Source organism: Lynx rufus, unplaced genomic scaffold (genome assembly GCF_022079265.1).
Source record: "Lynx rufus isolate CCGP_SWC_20201006 ecotype Redwood Valley unplaced genomic scaffold, mLynRuf1.p SCAF_16, whole genome shotgun sequence".
Taxonomy (NCBI): domain Eukaryota; kingdom Metazoa; phylum Chordata; class Mammalia; order Carnivora; family Felidae; genus Lynx; species Lynx rufus.
Genome location: NW_025814830.1, coordinates 43750088 through 43765285, shown reverse-complemented (window position 1 = coordinate 43765285; position 15198 = coordinate 43750088). Strand labels below are relative to the sequence as shown.

The window sequence follows — 15198 nt, the reverse complement described above, 5'->3', positions numbered from 1 at the left end:
TGGAACTTTCCACTTTTCCCCATATCTTGTTCCCTCCAGTCTTCCCAATTCAGTAAATTGCTGCCTCCACCGCCCAGTCACTTCTCACTTGCCTTCACTCCCCTACATCCAATCCAGCCTGTAAGTTCTTCCTGGATGAGAAGGAGGCAGCTTTGGGGATATCTGAGAGAATGTTCCAGAAAGAGAAGCTCCTCCACTACCCAGTCACTTCTCACTTGCCTTCACTCCCCTACATCCAATCCATCCTGTAAGTTCTTCCTCCAAACCACAACCTGGATCTGAACATTTCTCACCAGCAACTGAGTCACTATCACCCATCAGATTGCTTTGGTAGCTTCTTTTTCTTCTTCTTTCTTTAAAGTTTATTTTTTTATTGCGAGAGAGAGAGAGAGAGAGAGAGAGAGAGCAGGGGAGGGGCAGAGAGAGAGAGGGAGAGAGAAAGAATCCCAAGCAGGGTCCGTGCTGTCAGTGTGGAGCACAACATGGGGCTCCAACTCACAAACCTGAGAGACCATGACCTGAGCCAAACCCAAGAGTCAGATGCTTAAGTGACTGAGCCACCCAGGCGCCTCTGCTTTGCTGGCTTCCTAATTCATCTGATGCCTCTACCCTTGGCCTCCTGTCATCCACCCTCCACACAAAAGCCAGAGTAGTATTGTAAAACCATAAATCAGAACAAGTCGTTCTCTTGCTCAAAACGATTCAGTGTTTTCCCATTACTTTCAGAACGAAAATGCAGAGTCTTCACCATAAAGACCCTACATCACCTGCTCCACCTCTCAGCGTCATCCCATCCTCTCTCACTCCCCTCGCAGAAACCTTCTTCTCCAACTCTCTGCATTACTCAGCTTCTCTTTCTGGAACGTTCTGTCAGCTATCCCCAAAGCTGCCTCCTCTCATCCAGGACTGAACTCAAAGGTCCCTTCTCAGACCTGCAGAAAGAAACCTGCCCTCCTCCTTGTTAAATTTTAGACATTGTCTTCTTTCTTCCTCTAGGGCCCTTTCTCTCTTTTCCCACACACGCCAGAAGGGAAGCGCCTGCAATGAGAGTTTGCCTGTATCTCCAGGGCGTGCTAGAGTAGGTGCTCACATATATTTGTCTAAAGGATTCATTAACAGACGGCAATTTTATGTTTTTAAATATCCTCACTTGACAAAAGAAAAAGCTGCCTATTCCGTGTAGGTTAGTCATTTTAAAAAACGTTCATAAGCCCAGTGCTATTGCAGTAGACGAACTGGCCACAAGCACCCCCGAACAACACAGTTGTAAGGACAGCAGAAGAGGGAGGAAGACAGAGAGGGCCAGTGGAAGGGAAGCCGGCTGGGTGGCTGGGTGTTTGGAGGGCCAGAAAAATGGGTGAGCGAACGGATGGGCACGCTCCGGGAACGCACACCCACGGGGCTGAGAAAGTCGAGAACTCACTTCCCTTTGCCACCCACCTTTCAGGGTCACTGAGAGGATACGCCAAAGAAGACGAGGTGTGGTGGGCGGGAGGTCGTCAGCTCGCTGCGCGCAGAGCAGCGAGCCACACCCCCAAGCCTTAGCCCAGCACGCGCTTCCCGCTTCTCGAGCGCCCAGCCGCGCCCCCTGCCGGCAGCGCGCTTAGGTGAGCGCTCCCCGAGCCCGCCGTGCCGCTAGTGCGCGTGCGCGCAGGTGAGCGTCCCGCCCCGCCCCCGGGCTTGGCCACCTGCCCGGGAAACTTGTGGATTGTTGCCCTCGGGTCGCTCCGGGGTGGGGACGCGGAACTGGGCCATGGAAGATACGTCGGGGGCTCGCGAGCCCCGCGCCCGACCGAGAGAGAGGGACCCAGACCGGCACTCCCGCCCGGACCGAGACCTCCACCCCGAGCGACAGCGGGACAGACACGGGAACCGGCGCAGGGAGAGAAACGGGGGCGAGCGCAGGGACGGGGACCGGGACAGGGGGAGGGACCGGGACCCCCGCCACGACAGACACAGGGTCGAAGACCTTCGCGCGGGTGAACAAAGAGTTTGGGAAAAGTCCCGCCAGAGCCGGACACGGGACGGACCCCGCAAGGCGACCTGGGACTCAGCCTCGCCCCCCTGGCCCGCGCCTTGGGAAACCACGGAGCCGTCGCTCCCGAGGAAGGAGCGCTTCGGGCACCGTGACCCGGCAAGGTGAGGTGGGGTTAAGGGGCGCCCTGAGACCTGGGCACCCAGGAAGCCTGGGTCTGCGGCCTGTCTGCGCTGCTCCCACGCCCCCGGCTTCGTGGCCTAAGAGGCCGGCTTAAAGAAAGACAGTGCCATTCCTCCCTTTTGCGCTCTTAGAGGTGACCTGGGAGGGAAAGAAAACCTTACGGTGCCCCCACTTTTTGATCCGAACCTGATTAACAAAGTAGAAACCACTCCTGTTAGCAGTGGCAGGGCCGGGGACCAGGTAAGGAGGAGGAGAGGACTTCAGGACAGGAAAGGGAAGGGGTGGGAAGGAGACTAAGTAGGTGGTGTTAACTTGAGGCTCCTCCCACACGACTGCCCCTTGGGGCTTCAGACCCTGAGACCTTTGTCCTGTGTTCCCAAACCAGCCCACCTCCAAGTCCCAGTGCCAAGGGCTAATTAAAAGCCACCCAGTGAAGGGTTAATAGTTGAATCTGCAACTTCTTCTAGGGGTATATGCGTTTCAAAACAGACAGCTGGGAGAGGCTATCGGTTTAGCTAAAGAACTAAATCCACCTAAAACTCCCACCGAAGGGCAGAGATTTCCCTACCTTTGTCATTGAAGTCTTTCCAGGCAGCCTCTTCAAATCCCATGATTGTTTCAGATCCCACCCCACTGAATGAACACAGTATGCCATCCTTGCCTGGTAGAACACAGAGAATTCCATTATGGGCCTTGTGAGGTGAAAGCCTCTTGCTGTTCTGCAGGACTTAGTACGCTGAGAGAGGGTAAGGATGGAAGGGAGGAGAGGAGGCAGTCCTAGACCCCACACCTCCTTCTAGGGCGTTGGTCTTTTTTCCCTCAAACATTCCATCCAACTCCACAAATATTACTGAATGCCCAGATTAGATTATGTGCCAGGCCAACAAGGAGAAAAGTACTAGAGTGATGGCTGCTTTCTGGTTGACACCTGCCTTCTTCTCTAAGGAGGAGTCAGGTTCCTCTCTGCTATAGGATTTGGAGGCTTAAGCTTGGCCTCCCTCCCTGTTGTGTCCACACAGCGGGGAAAGCTGTTATCTTGAGCTTATGTTACATTATCTAAAACCAACTAGCCAAACTATGAAAAAGGGTGTGCCCAGATATAGTCACAGGCACTAGTTATTGTTCATCCCTGACCAAAGCCAAATTGCTTTGGTAGCTCTTCAGAGCTACATTTTGGATTTCCTTCTAAGTCAGTGTCCCAGTCCTCCACCCCAGCCCCAAACGAGTGAAGGGAATACTTTTGTGTTTTTGGCTCACAGACAGTTGGTGGTTTGAAACCAAAGGACAATCTATTTCCACATTTCCTCTACACAATAAGCTTTTATTTAATCAGCAGGATGTAGGAGCCAGAGCTCCATTACTTAATGGGTGAGATATCCTGGCAGTGTCCACTGTCTGGTAGGAGACAGACAAGTAAACGGGCTGGTTGCAGCACAGTGTGAAATTTGCCACTTCAGGGGAAGCCAATTTGAAGAGAACAGATCCCCTGCCTAAGATCTGGAAGATTTCTTGGAGCACAATGCCCACAAAGCTGAGTTCTGGAAAAGGGGCAAGAATGGGAAGACTGGGAGAGGAAGATGAAAGGGGTTCCAAGCAGAGAAATAGCTTCCATAGTGACCTAGAGCATGGGAATGCTGTCATCTTTTTGGGGGGGTGGGAGTGGAGAAAGGAAGTTTATTATGGCTGGGTCTGTGAGTATGAGGTTGTGAGTGAAGAGAGAAGAGCAAGGGCTCTCCTGTGTTGTGCTAAAAGTTTGGACTTTATCCAAGGCCATAAGAGTTTAAGGATTTCAAACCCAAGAGATCCATGATGAGAACATTAGAAGGATCCCTGGAGCCGAGTAGGTTGAATGCAGACCCCACCATTGCTTCTCGGACAAAGCTCAGGATATGCTGGCTAAAGGGGGAAAGAAAAAAAGTGCCAGAACTAGCAGAGGAAGAGAGAGAGAGATGACTTCCAAAGTTGTCTGTACTACCCATAGGCCTAGAGAGTTATTGCAGACTAAGATCTTTCTAAAGTAACAAGAGAATGAAGAGAATGCCAGCCTGGGCATCAGAGTCTTGTGAATGCAAACTAATTTGTTTTTGTTTTTTTAATGTTTATTTATTTTTGAGAGAGAGAGAGAGAAAGAGAGACAGAGTGTGAGGGACAGAGAGAGGGAGATACAGAATCCAAAGCAGGCTCCAGGCTCCGAGCTGTCAGCACAGATCCCGATGCAGGGCTAGAACTCACAAGCTATCAGATCATAACCTGAGCTGAAGTCAGATACTTTTTAAAAAAAATTTTTTTTTTAATTAACATTTATTTGCATTTTGAGAGTCAGAGACAGAAAGAGCACTAGCAGGGGAGGTGCAGAGAGAGGGAGGCAGAACTGGAAGCAGGCTCTAGGCTCTGAGCTATCAGCACAGAACCCGATGTGGAGCTCGAACCCACAAACTGTGAGATCATGACCCGAGGTGAAGTCAGTCGCCCAACCGACTGAGCCACCCAGGCGCCCCTGAAGTCAGATGCTTAACCAACTGAGCCACCCAGGCTCCTTGAATGCAAACTAGTTTTAAAGAAAGCCGGGTCTGTGATGACTGAAAACCTAGGCTCACAAAGGTGGCTCCTGGCTACCTAGTTAGCCGCAGGTGGACAGACTAGCATCAAATCAGTGTTCAGAATTGTAGAGATATGTGATGTGGCAGCTTAACAATGTTGGGCCAAGTATTTGGATACCCTGTGGGGCCACTAAACCAGGGAAATCTCTGGAATATGAAGTAGTACAGCAAATTTTGTTTCTGTTCTGCCCATCTCTTTAATGTCTGGGCCCAGCTCGAGATGTTCAGTGTTCTAATACTGAACAAGCTCTTGAATTTGAAGCCCCTAATGACCATGTATCTTTTTGGTTATAGTGAACTTACTTCAGGGAGATACCTGCCCTCGAACCCCAGGTCTGGACAAGAGGGAGTGGAATATTACCAGTCAGAGGCTGAAGGACTCCTGGAATGCCATAAATGCAAATACTTGTGCACTGGGAGAGGTGAGCCATTTTGACCATTTACTGTTTGCTGATGGTTCTCGAAGGGATCTGAGCTGGCGAAGCAAAAATTCAAGTATTTCCCTTTTGGGTCCCTAGCATTTTCATTTCCATAATTGCAATGAGGTTCTCATTCCCCCCACTCCGCCTTCCCCCCGCCTCCCCAAAAGAGTAGGAACGTCTGAAATGTACAGCTAGATTTCCGGTGCTTCTCTTCAGATGTGCCCTGGGGTCTGGCGAGGCAAGCAGCAATGCTGGCAGGTTTCAGGCCTCAGAGGTGGAAGAATGGCAGGCAGAACCAGCTATGAGCTGTCAGCTGTGGGAGGGCTGAGTTAGAGCCACCTGGAGGGGGCAGCCTGGTAGCATTTCATGTTACAGTTAATATTTGTTGACTGAGATCCATAGTAAGAAATCTATTGTACATTAAGACCAAGTTCACACACAGATGTTGTGAAACCATACTTACCTTATTATATACCAAGTACATGGGGATTTTCTATTGTACTGGTTCTTTTTTTTTTTTTTTTTTTTTTAAAGTTTACTTATTTTTGAGAGAGAGAGAAAGCATGAGTGAGGGTGGGGCAGAGAGAGAGAGAGAGAGGGAGACATAGAGTCCGAAGCAGGCTCCAGGCTCTGAGCTGTCAGCACCGAGCCCAATGCAGGGCTCAAACCCACAAACATTTAGCTCATGACCTGAGCTAAAGTAGGACGCTTAACCGACTTTTCTAGCCACCCAGATGCCCCTGTTGTACTGTTTCATTGAGAACAAACAAAACGAAAAAAAACACAGTTACTAGAACACACAGTTAGCAAAAACACTTAAATGATATCATGCATCAGCTCCAAATGTGGTTCCCAGAGTTCCCATCCAAACCTCAGTGTTTGGCCTTGCCAGCAATGAAGAAAATCTGGTTTGCCAGGGTGAGCCCAAATCACATGATTTGGTGAGAAGTTTTTCTAAGCTGCATATGACTAAGGGGGAAAACTTCTCAGCCTAAAGGTGAGAAATCAAGGAACTTGTCCCTGAAAATGTATTGTAGGATCATTCCAATGACGCACATGATTATGAGATTCTATGGAACTTTCGTGAAAAAGCTCTAGGCAATCCAGATACAAGAATCTGCACTCTAGTTCACATATACGGGCACAACCTCACTGCTTCTAATTCACTTAGTAACTCCGGAGGCTCAGAGAGGTATCTAAGCTCAGGTGTTAAGTGGAAGAGCTGGAATGCAAACTTAGAGTAACTCCAAGACCTAAAGTGGTTTACTCACTTGACCTTTCTTTTTTTCTTGCTGATAAAAATAAGAGGAATAAGCCAGAGGCTGGTTAACAGGTTTCTCAGTAGAAGTATGTTTTCCTTTGTGATTATTTTACCAAGAGGAGAGGGCAGGACTTGAAGCTCCTGACCCAAATGCACCTTGATTTAGCTTTGTCTGCTCCTGGCTATTTGGCTTTGGGCCTAGAGGTCATTTCTGAGTCAAGATAGTGAAAGGATGGTTCACTAGTCCCAAGCTAACCATTGAAGGCTTATTAAGGATTCTGGATGTGCAGAAACCCACATCAGTACACAATACTTGGTGTTGTGTTGAAATAGCCATTAAACGTAGGAACTTGTCTCCAGCAGGAAATGCATGCCTGGATAAAGGCCACCTGAAGATTTTCAACCCTGTCTTAGAGTAGATCTTTTGTGACTTCCTCTTTGGTGAAATCATGTCCTCTTCCAGCAAACTGGTGGAGAGGGGAGGAAGCTGTGTCCCTCTCTGACTTCCTAGGGAGACCGAGGAGTTGGGACTGTGAGCCATGCTTTGGAAGAGTTCAGTGGAACAGTCAGGACACTGACACAAAGAGTGGGGTCCCACATTCACTTATGAGCAAGTCCCCTCAGATACTAAAATCTTCAGGGGCTGAGACTAAAGATGAGACAAAAAGCAGGTACAAATGTCCCCGTTTGTATCTCAGGTCACCAGTGCATGTGCATGTACAGGTTGTACTCATTTATTGTCTGGAGGGACGGGTGAGGAGTTGCAAGTTCCCTGGGTGCATTTCCTGCTCTCCTTCTTGGCTCCCTGATTTGTTTGGAGCAGTTTCGTTTTGCCTTTGCTCTTTCTCTCTCCCCTTCGACCAGTAGTGCTCAAATCATGACATTTGCATTCAGGTTAATTGCGCATCTCTCTCAGCCCTGCTTATTCTTTTCTGGTTCTATAAAATTTAAAATAAGAATAAGGAAGGGTGCCTGGGTGGCTCAGTTGGTTGAGTGTCTGACTCTTGATTTTGGTTCAGGTCATGATTTTTGGGTCATGGGATCAAGTCCCTTCTCAGGCCCTGCACTAAGCATGGAGCCTGCTTAAGATTCTGTCTCTCTGGGGCACCTGGGTGGCTCAGTTGGTTAAACATCTGACTTCCTTTCTGCTCAGATCATGATCTCAGGGGTCATGTGTTCAGGCCCCACATCAGGCTTTGTGCTGATAGTTCAGAGCCTGCTTGGGATTCTCTCTTCCCTCTCTCTCTGCCCCTCCCCTGCTCATGCTCTCTCTCTCTCTCTTTCAAAATAAATAATTTTTAAAATATTTCATCATTTTTGAGAGTCAGAAAGAGAGCGTGAGCAGGGGAGGGTCAGAGAGAGAGGGAGACACAGAATCTGAAGCAGGCTCCAGGCTCTGAGCTGTCAGCACAGAGCCCGACGTAGGGCTTGAGCCCATGGACCACAATATCATGACCTGAGCCAAAGTCGGACACCTAACCAACTGAGCTACCCACGTGCCCCAAAATAAATTAAAAAAAAAAAAATCTCTCCCTCTGCCCCTCTTCCCAGCCTGTGCTTGTTCTCTTTCTCTTTCTCAAAATAAAAATAAAAATAAAAAATAAAACCTATAAAGTAGGAATAAGGGGCTTGTAGGGTCTCTGCTCTCCCCACACTGTATTAAGAAATATACATATTTGTTCCCATACAGCAAAGACATTGGGAAAACCCTAAATGTTCTTTACATTGGAATTAAACTTGTGGTATTCTATACATCCTTTAAAAATATGAAGTATATTGATTTATATTTGCTGAGATGGAAAAAAATGTTCACACTATATTCTTAACTGAAAAAAATAGGTTGAATAATAGTAGAGTAGGTCCCCATTTTTCACCTAAAAGCAAATAAACAATAGAAAAATTATGCGTATATGACAGAAAAGTCCAGAAGAAAAAGTAATGGTCACAGTGGTTATTTTTTTAATTGGTTGGGATTTAGATACCTTTACATTATATGTTTCTGTCTATATTTTTTTTAACAGTAAGTATGTATTACTTTTATAATTAAAGAAATAATGCTATCTGCATTGGGGGGGGTGGAATTGAAGAGTGTTAAGATAATACTTGAGAGTGAATCATTCCAGTTACAGAACATGTAGATGTAACACAGCTTCATACAGCACACAGGCATGGACCTAGGCACAAAATCTGGTTCCCTAAACCCCTGGGAGCTGCTGGGAGTCTACCCCGAGTCAGCTGACCTCTTGCAACCATTCAGGATATATAATTTCAGCTCAGAAGTGCCCAGCTTTATAGAATCCTGAGAAAAAGAAGCCACACACACACAACGATATGATTCCATTTATATGAAATTCTAAAGGGATGCCTGAGTGACTCAATTGGTTGAGCGTCCAACTCTTGATTTTGGCTCAGGTCATGATCTCATGGTTTGTGGGACTGAGCCCCACGTTGCGCTCTGCACTGCCAGCGAACAGCCTGCTTGGGATTCTCTATCTCCCTCTCTCTGTCCCTTCCCCACTCGTTCCCTCTCTTTATCTCAAATAAATAAACTTAAAAAAAAATTCTAGAAAGCTCAACCTACTCATTCCTAATGGCAGAGAGCAGATCACTGGTTGTCTGAGGAGGAGGGTGAAGGACTGACCACAAACAGTCTCTCGGGAACTTTCTGGGAAGATGAAAACATTCTGAATCTTGACTCAGATTGCATGGCATGTGTGTTTGTCAAAACTCAACAAGCTGTACATGCAATGTGGGTCATTTTCTTCCGTGTCAGTTATATCTCAATGAAGTGGGTCTTAAGGAAAGCAGCCAACTTTGGCGGAAAAGCTGGAGCTCTTTCCTTGTTCAAGACAAAGAAACCAAGGGCCCTGAAGAGAATCTAGCCCTGAGAAAAAAAACACACCCCAATTTGCTTTTTAGGGAAACTAAAGAAAACAAAGTTAAACTTTAGAACATACTTACTGAGTTGAAATCTAAGAACAATGAAACCCATTACATTTCTTTAATTCAGGAAGCCTTGTGGGTTTAATTGACTTAATCTTTCCTGTTTCTAATATATGTGAACCACAGTTGACATTTTGATGTATAACTTCTTTTTTTTTTTTTTAATTTTTTTTTTTCAACATTTATTTATTTTTGGGACAGAGAGAGACAGAGCATGAACGGGGGAGGGGCAGAGAGAGAGGGAGACACAGAATCGGAAACAGGCTCCAGGCTCTGAGCCATCAGCCCAGAGCCTGACGCAGGGCTCGAACTCACAGACCGCGAGATCGTGACCTGGCTGAAGTCGGACGCTTAACCGACTGCGCCACCCAGGCGCCCCGTGATGTATAACTTCTATACTATTTTCTGACTTCATTGTATTTTTTTAAGCTCTGCGTTATTTCCTTCAAACTTGGAGAGGTTTTCTCTTTCAAACTGAAGAAAGCCACAAAACGTATCTAAAGAGAAGATAACTATTTTTTAGTCTTCTTGGCATGGATGGGCTGGGGCTGAGAATGTTCTTGCCTTCTATCAAGGATGCCTTTCTTTCTGGTTGGTAACTGGTCTGATTTCTCCCACCCTCTTCCTGCACCCCACGAGGGGCAAGCTGTTTTGAGAGTTACTCTTTCTAGCCTAGAGTACTTCCAGCATCATTTCCAGAGCCCACAGTTGCACGCTAGCATCTAATGCTCATCAGGTGGCTTTGGCTGATCGGGGCCTCCCCATGGTGGTGGTAGGGGGTGTGTGTGCGCGGAATAAAGAGACTGCTGTGGTGCTGGCTACTGCAGGGAAGATGAGCAGCAAGGTGGAAGTCTCCAAGTCTGAAACAGCACCTGTGAAAATGGTAACACGCCCTTCTTTTGCAGCCTGCTGTCAGATGCTGGAGGTTCTCCTGAACTTGTTGATCCTGGCCTGCAGTTCCGTGTCTTACAGTTCTACAGGGGGCTACACAGGCATCACCAGCCTGGGGGGCATTTATTACTACCAGTTTGGAGGGGCTTACAGTGGTTTCGATGGTGCTGATGGGGAGAAAGCGCAGCAGCTGGATGTCCAGTTCTACCAGCTGAAGCTGCCCACCGTCACTGTGGCCATGGCCTGTGGTGGAGCCCTCATGGCCTTCTGCTGTCTCCTGGTTGTTCTGGGTGTCCTACGGGTCCCATGGCACTGCCCCCTGTGGCTGGTGATCGAAGGCTTGCTGGACGTACTCATTGCTGGGGCCTACATCCCAGCTCTGTACTTCTATTTCCACCACCTCTCCGCTGCCTACGCCTCTCCAGTGTGCAAAGAGAGGGAGGTGCTATACCAAAGCAAAGGCTACAGCGGCTTCGGCTGCAGTTTCCATGGGGGAGACATAGGAGTTGGAATCTTTGCTACGCTAGCCATTGGGGTCTTTGCTCTAGGGGCTGTGCTGGCCATCAGGGGTTACCGAAAGGTCAGGAAGCTGAAAGAGAAGCCTGCAGAGATGTTGGAGTTTTAGGCTTTGTAAAAAACCGTCCTGCCCAATATAAGTATTGGTAGTTACTCTGAACGACTGGAATACTGGAATACTTCACTGTGGGACTTGCCAGCCCTTGAAGACTGATGGGCCGACTTTGGTATCCTGCATGAAGCTCTGGGTTACACAGAGCAGTGTTCTCTGATGTACCACACTCGGGTTCTAGAGTCCTTTCTTGGTGAGCGATGACCCACAATTATTGAAACAGAACAAAACTGGAGGTCGGGACCCACAAGGAAGAGGCATGTGCTGTAGGACAAGGAACTTTTGATTAACTAGAGAGAGGCGACCAAGTGAATCTGAAGAACCTTATCTTTAAAGTCCCTGAAAAGCCATCTACCAGGAGACAAGCATTTCAGCCTGAACTTTTCTAAACACAACTGTTTTAAGCAGATGAGCCCCGAAGTTCTTCCACACTGACATCTCCGATCCTACACGTCCTTAATGCTCTGGGTGCAGGGTGTAGTGATGGATGCTGTGGAGACACCGCCTGTGAAATTTAAGTTGGAGGTAGTCGTGGGCTGAACAAAGAGGAATACGATTAATTCAATGAGATGCAAAGAAGCTACTCCAACAAGCTGCTTAGAGTGGCCTTGAAAGCTCAATAAGTGTTTTGTACCTCTTGTAAATGTGCCATTGTATGAAGAATTCAACCCAACATCTGGGAGGCAGGAGCCATCCAGAATAAAAGAATGTAAAATCTTTCCCAACAGTAGAATGCCACTTTTGGCCAGACAATTTAATGGGTCCTATTACATGTTAAATTATGGCTTCTGGAACATTACAATATATTCTTGGTACAAATGAATATGTTCTTTGCATTACATGAGCCAAATAAAAATCCAAAGAAAAATTTTAACTTGGAGGTGATGTCTGCTTGAGATTCTCTCTCTCCCTCTCCCTCTGCCCTTCCCTGGCCCATGTGCACACGCTCTCTGTCTCAAAAACAAACAAACAAACAAATTAAAAAGTGACTTCCATTTGGGTTTAGAAAGTGAAATATATGCTTGTATATGATTAGAAAATTTCTTGAAGAGGGGCACCTGGGTGGCTCACCAGGTTAAGTATCCAACTTTGGCTCAGGTCATGATCTCATGATTTGTGGGTTCAAGCCCAGCGCTGGGCTCTGTGCCGACAGTAGTGAAGCCTGCTTCGGATTCTCTGTCTCCTTCTCTCTGTCTGCCTCTTCCCCACTCGTGTGTGCTCTCTCTGAAAAATAAAATAAACATTTTTAAAAAAAAGAAAATTTCTTCAAGAATGTACATAAGAAAGCTTTAGGAATATTTGCTTCTGGAGAGGAGATTTTATTTTTCATTTTATGCCTGGCTTGACTGCACATGTTTCTGTTTTATTTAAGATAAATAAAAAAATTTGATTTGCTCTCCAGTTTTTTCACATTTACTATATATATATATATATATATATATATATATATTTAATTTTTGTTTATTATTTTTAATTTACATCTAGGCATATAGTGCAACAATGATTTCAGGAGTAGATCCCTTAATGCCCCTTACCCTTTAGCCCATCCCCCCTCCCACAACCCCCCCAGTAACCCTCTCTTTGTTCTCCATATTTAAGAGTCTCTTATGTTTTGTTCCTCTCCCTGTTTTTGTATTATTTTTGCTTCCCTTCCCTTATGTTCACCTGTTCTGCATCTTAAAGTCCTCATATGAGTGAAATCCTTTATTTGTATTTCTCTAATTTCACTTAGCATAATACCCTCTAGTTCCATCCATGTAGTTGCAAATGGCAAGATTTCCTTCTTTTTGATTGCTGAGTAATACTCCATTGTGTACATATACCACATCTTCGTTATCCATCCATCCATCGATGGACATTTGGGCTCTTTCTATACTTTGGCTATTGTAGATAGTGCTGCTATAAACGTTGGGGTGCATGTATCCCTTCGAAACAGCACTCCTGTATCCTGTGGATAAATGCCTAGTAGTGCAATTGCTGGGTCATAGGGTAGTTCTATTTTTAGTTTGCTGAGGAACCTCCATACTGTTTTCCAGAGTGGCTGCACCAGCTTGCATTGCCACCAACAATGCAAAAGAGATCCTCTTTCTCTGCATCCTCACCAACATCTGTTTGCCTGAGTTGTAAATATTAGCCATTCTGACAGGTGAGAGGTATTATCTCATTGTGGTTTTGATTTGTATTTCCCTGATGATGAGTGATGCTGAGCATTTTTTCATGTGTCAGTTGGCCAGAAATAGATGTATAATTAAGCAGAATATTACATGTTCAGCCACAAAACCAGCCTCACCCAGAAAGACCCCATTTATAACAAAAACCTCATGTCTGTTTCAGTCTCCACTTCCTTCTACAGAGCCTTCTGCTCTTTCTGGAGACTTGACCCATCCCACCATAGAGATAAACTCCTAGCTCTGGCAGTCAGCATTTTTTTTCCTCTTCTAATGGCTGTGAATCTTTCTGCACTAACAGCAAGGTTGGAAATAGGTGAGCCTGTTTGATATTAATAGCTAAGCCAGGCCAGGCCTGGCTGGTACTGTGATAATATTCAGTGGCTATATTCCTTCAACAGATCCCACATCACTGGACCCAGCAACAGACCATTATTCCTCTCAACTGTTGTAGCCCAGGGGGGTAGTTGGCAAGATCTAGATTTATTTCATGTCATCCTAGCAGATACCTGCTGTGTGGATCATGACTCTACTGTTTGGGCAGAATCTGTCCCAGAAGGGACAGCTTTCCCCATCTGGTAGAAGGATGGTGTTCCTGCTTCCCTTCAGGGGGAGAGATGTTAACACACGTACACAAGGAAAGCCAAGGCAGAGAGAGGTGTTCTATGTAGAGGATAACTACTCCCCTTGAATTAGAATGATATTTGGGCCAATTCACTTGCTCTGCTAGAGGGAGCAAGTGGCCGGTAGTTTATGGTGCTTGGGTGGAGAGTGGGCAGTTCTGATCTATGTTATCTTCAAATTTAAATAAGAGGAATGTAGCTCCTCAACCATTAAAGCCTTTGGCTGCTGTGTCCCATGGACCTCCTAGGAATTTGTGTGGGCCTTGCAGGAGTTAGGATCAGCAAAGCCAGTATGTTAGAGAAACTGGTATTTAGCTGCCCAGGTTTTTGTTTGTTTTGAGAGACAGAGCAAGCCAGGGAGGGGCAGAGAGAGAGGGAGAGAGAGAGAGGGAGACAGAGCAGGCATTGCACTGTCAGTGCAGAGCCCGATGCAGGGCTTGATCTCAAGAACCCTGAGATCATAACCTGAGCCAAAATCAAGAATCGGATAATGGGGTGCCTGAGTGGCTCAGTCGTTAAGAGTCTGACTCTTGGTTTCTGCTCAGACCATGATCTCACAGTTTGTGAGTTTGAGCCCCATGTCCGGCTCTGTGCTGACAGTGTGGAGCCTGCTTGGGATTCATTCTCTCTCTCTCTCTCTCTCTCTCTCTCTCTCTCTCTCTCAGAATAAATAAACTTTAAAGAGTCAGATGTTTAACTGACTGAGCCACCCAAGCATCTCTAGCTGCCCAGTTTTTATACACTGTGATACTGTCTAATGTATTAGAGAGGTTTCCTGATTTCTGGGAAACCACACTTGTCCAATTTCTTAAATCTGTCACTAAGCCCCTTCCAATACCATCCACTTGTGTAACATTTTATGATTTTCCAAGTATTTTCATGTACTTGCTTTCATCAAGTCTCACCCCACCCTGTGGGATAAGACAGGCAGGCAGTTCTCTTCATTCGTCAGATGAAGTGTGTGAGGCTTCGAGTCAGTGACTGGGGTAAGATCACCAGCAGTTAAGTGTGGGGATGTGAACCTGGTGTTCCCACTGGAGGGGTCATGTGCTTTCCTCTTAGTTCTCATCTCTGAACCCTGGAGAATGACAGGAGACATTCTCCCACAAGTACACCTAAGCAGAGGCTACGGCCTCTGTCCATGATGAATGAAAGCTGACCTTGGACAAGAAGATATTCGGTCTCCATTCGCCTGTTGATTCCTCCTGCCTTGCGGCATTTGTGAATTCCTTAAACTCAAAAGAAACCCCCAAGTGAACAGCCCATGTGTCCATCAGTTGAATAGACTGGGCCATCCACACAGTGACTTTGGAAGCTACTTAACAAAGTATGTGGACACTGTCGGAGCTGATCTGAAAACATCTCCAGGAATAGTTAAATGAACAAAACAAGACTCAGAGCAATGTGTGCGGAATGCTTCCTGGTGAAAAAAACAGGGCAGGGGTGATGAAATGCTGATTTGAGTGTGCTTTTATTTGCATAAAGAACACTGGAAAATTACATC

At 46.4% G+C, this 15198-nt stretch overlaps 1 protein-coding gene across 1 annotated transcript; it reads left to right on the top strand.

Annotated features, from left to right (window-relative positions):
- The first annotated feature begins 1753 nt into the window (after positions 1-1753).
- On the top strand, positions 1754-10900 carry MARVELD3 (MARVEL domain containing 3). Its single transcript, XM_047077566.1, has 3 exons — positions 1754-2139; positions 5053-5180; positions 10290-10900. Exons 1-3 carry the CDS (start codon positions 1754-1756, stop codon positions 10898-10900), a joined length of 1125 nt encoding a protein of 374 aa, XP_046933522.1.
- The last annotated feature ends 4298 nt before the right edge of the window (positions 10901-15198 follow it).

What these genes read in the sequence shown, in the direction of transcription:
- MARVELD3 (XM_047077566.1), top strand. Translation starts at nt 1,754, where the DNA reads ATGGAAGATACGTCGGGGGCTCGCGAGCCCCGCGCCCGACCGAGAGAG. An exon ending in GGGCACCGTGACCCGGCAAG is followed by an intron (nt 2,140 to 5,052) that starts GTGAGGTGGGGT and finishes TTTTGGTTATAG; the next exon opens with TGAACTTACTTCAGGGAGAT. An exon ending in ATACTTGTGCACTGGGAGAG is followed by an intron (nt 5,181 to 10,289) that starts GTGAGCCATTTT and finishes CTTCTTTTGCAG; the next exon opens with CCTGCTGTCAGATGCTGGAG.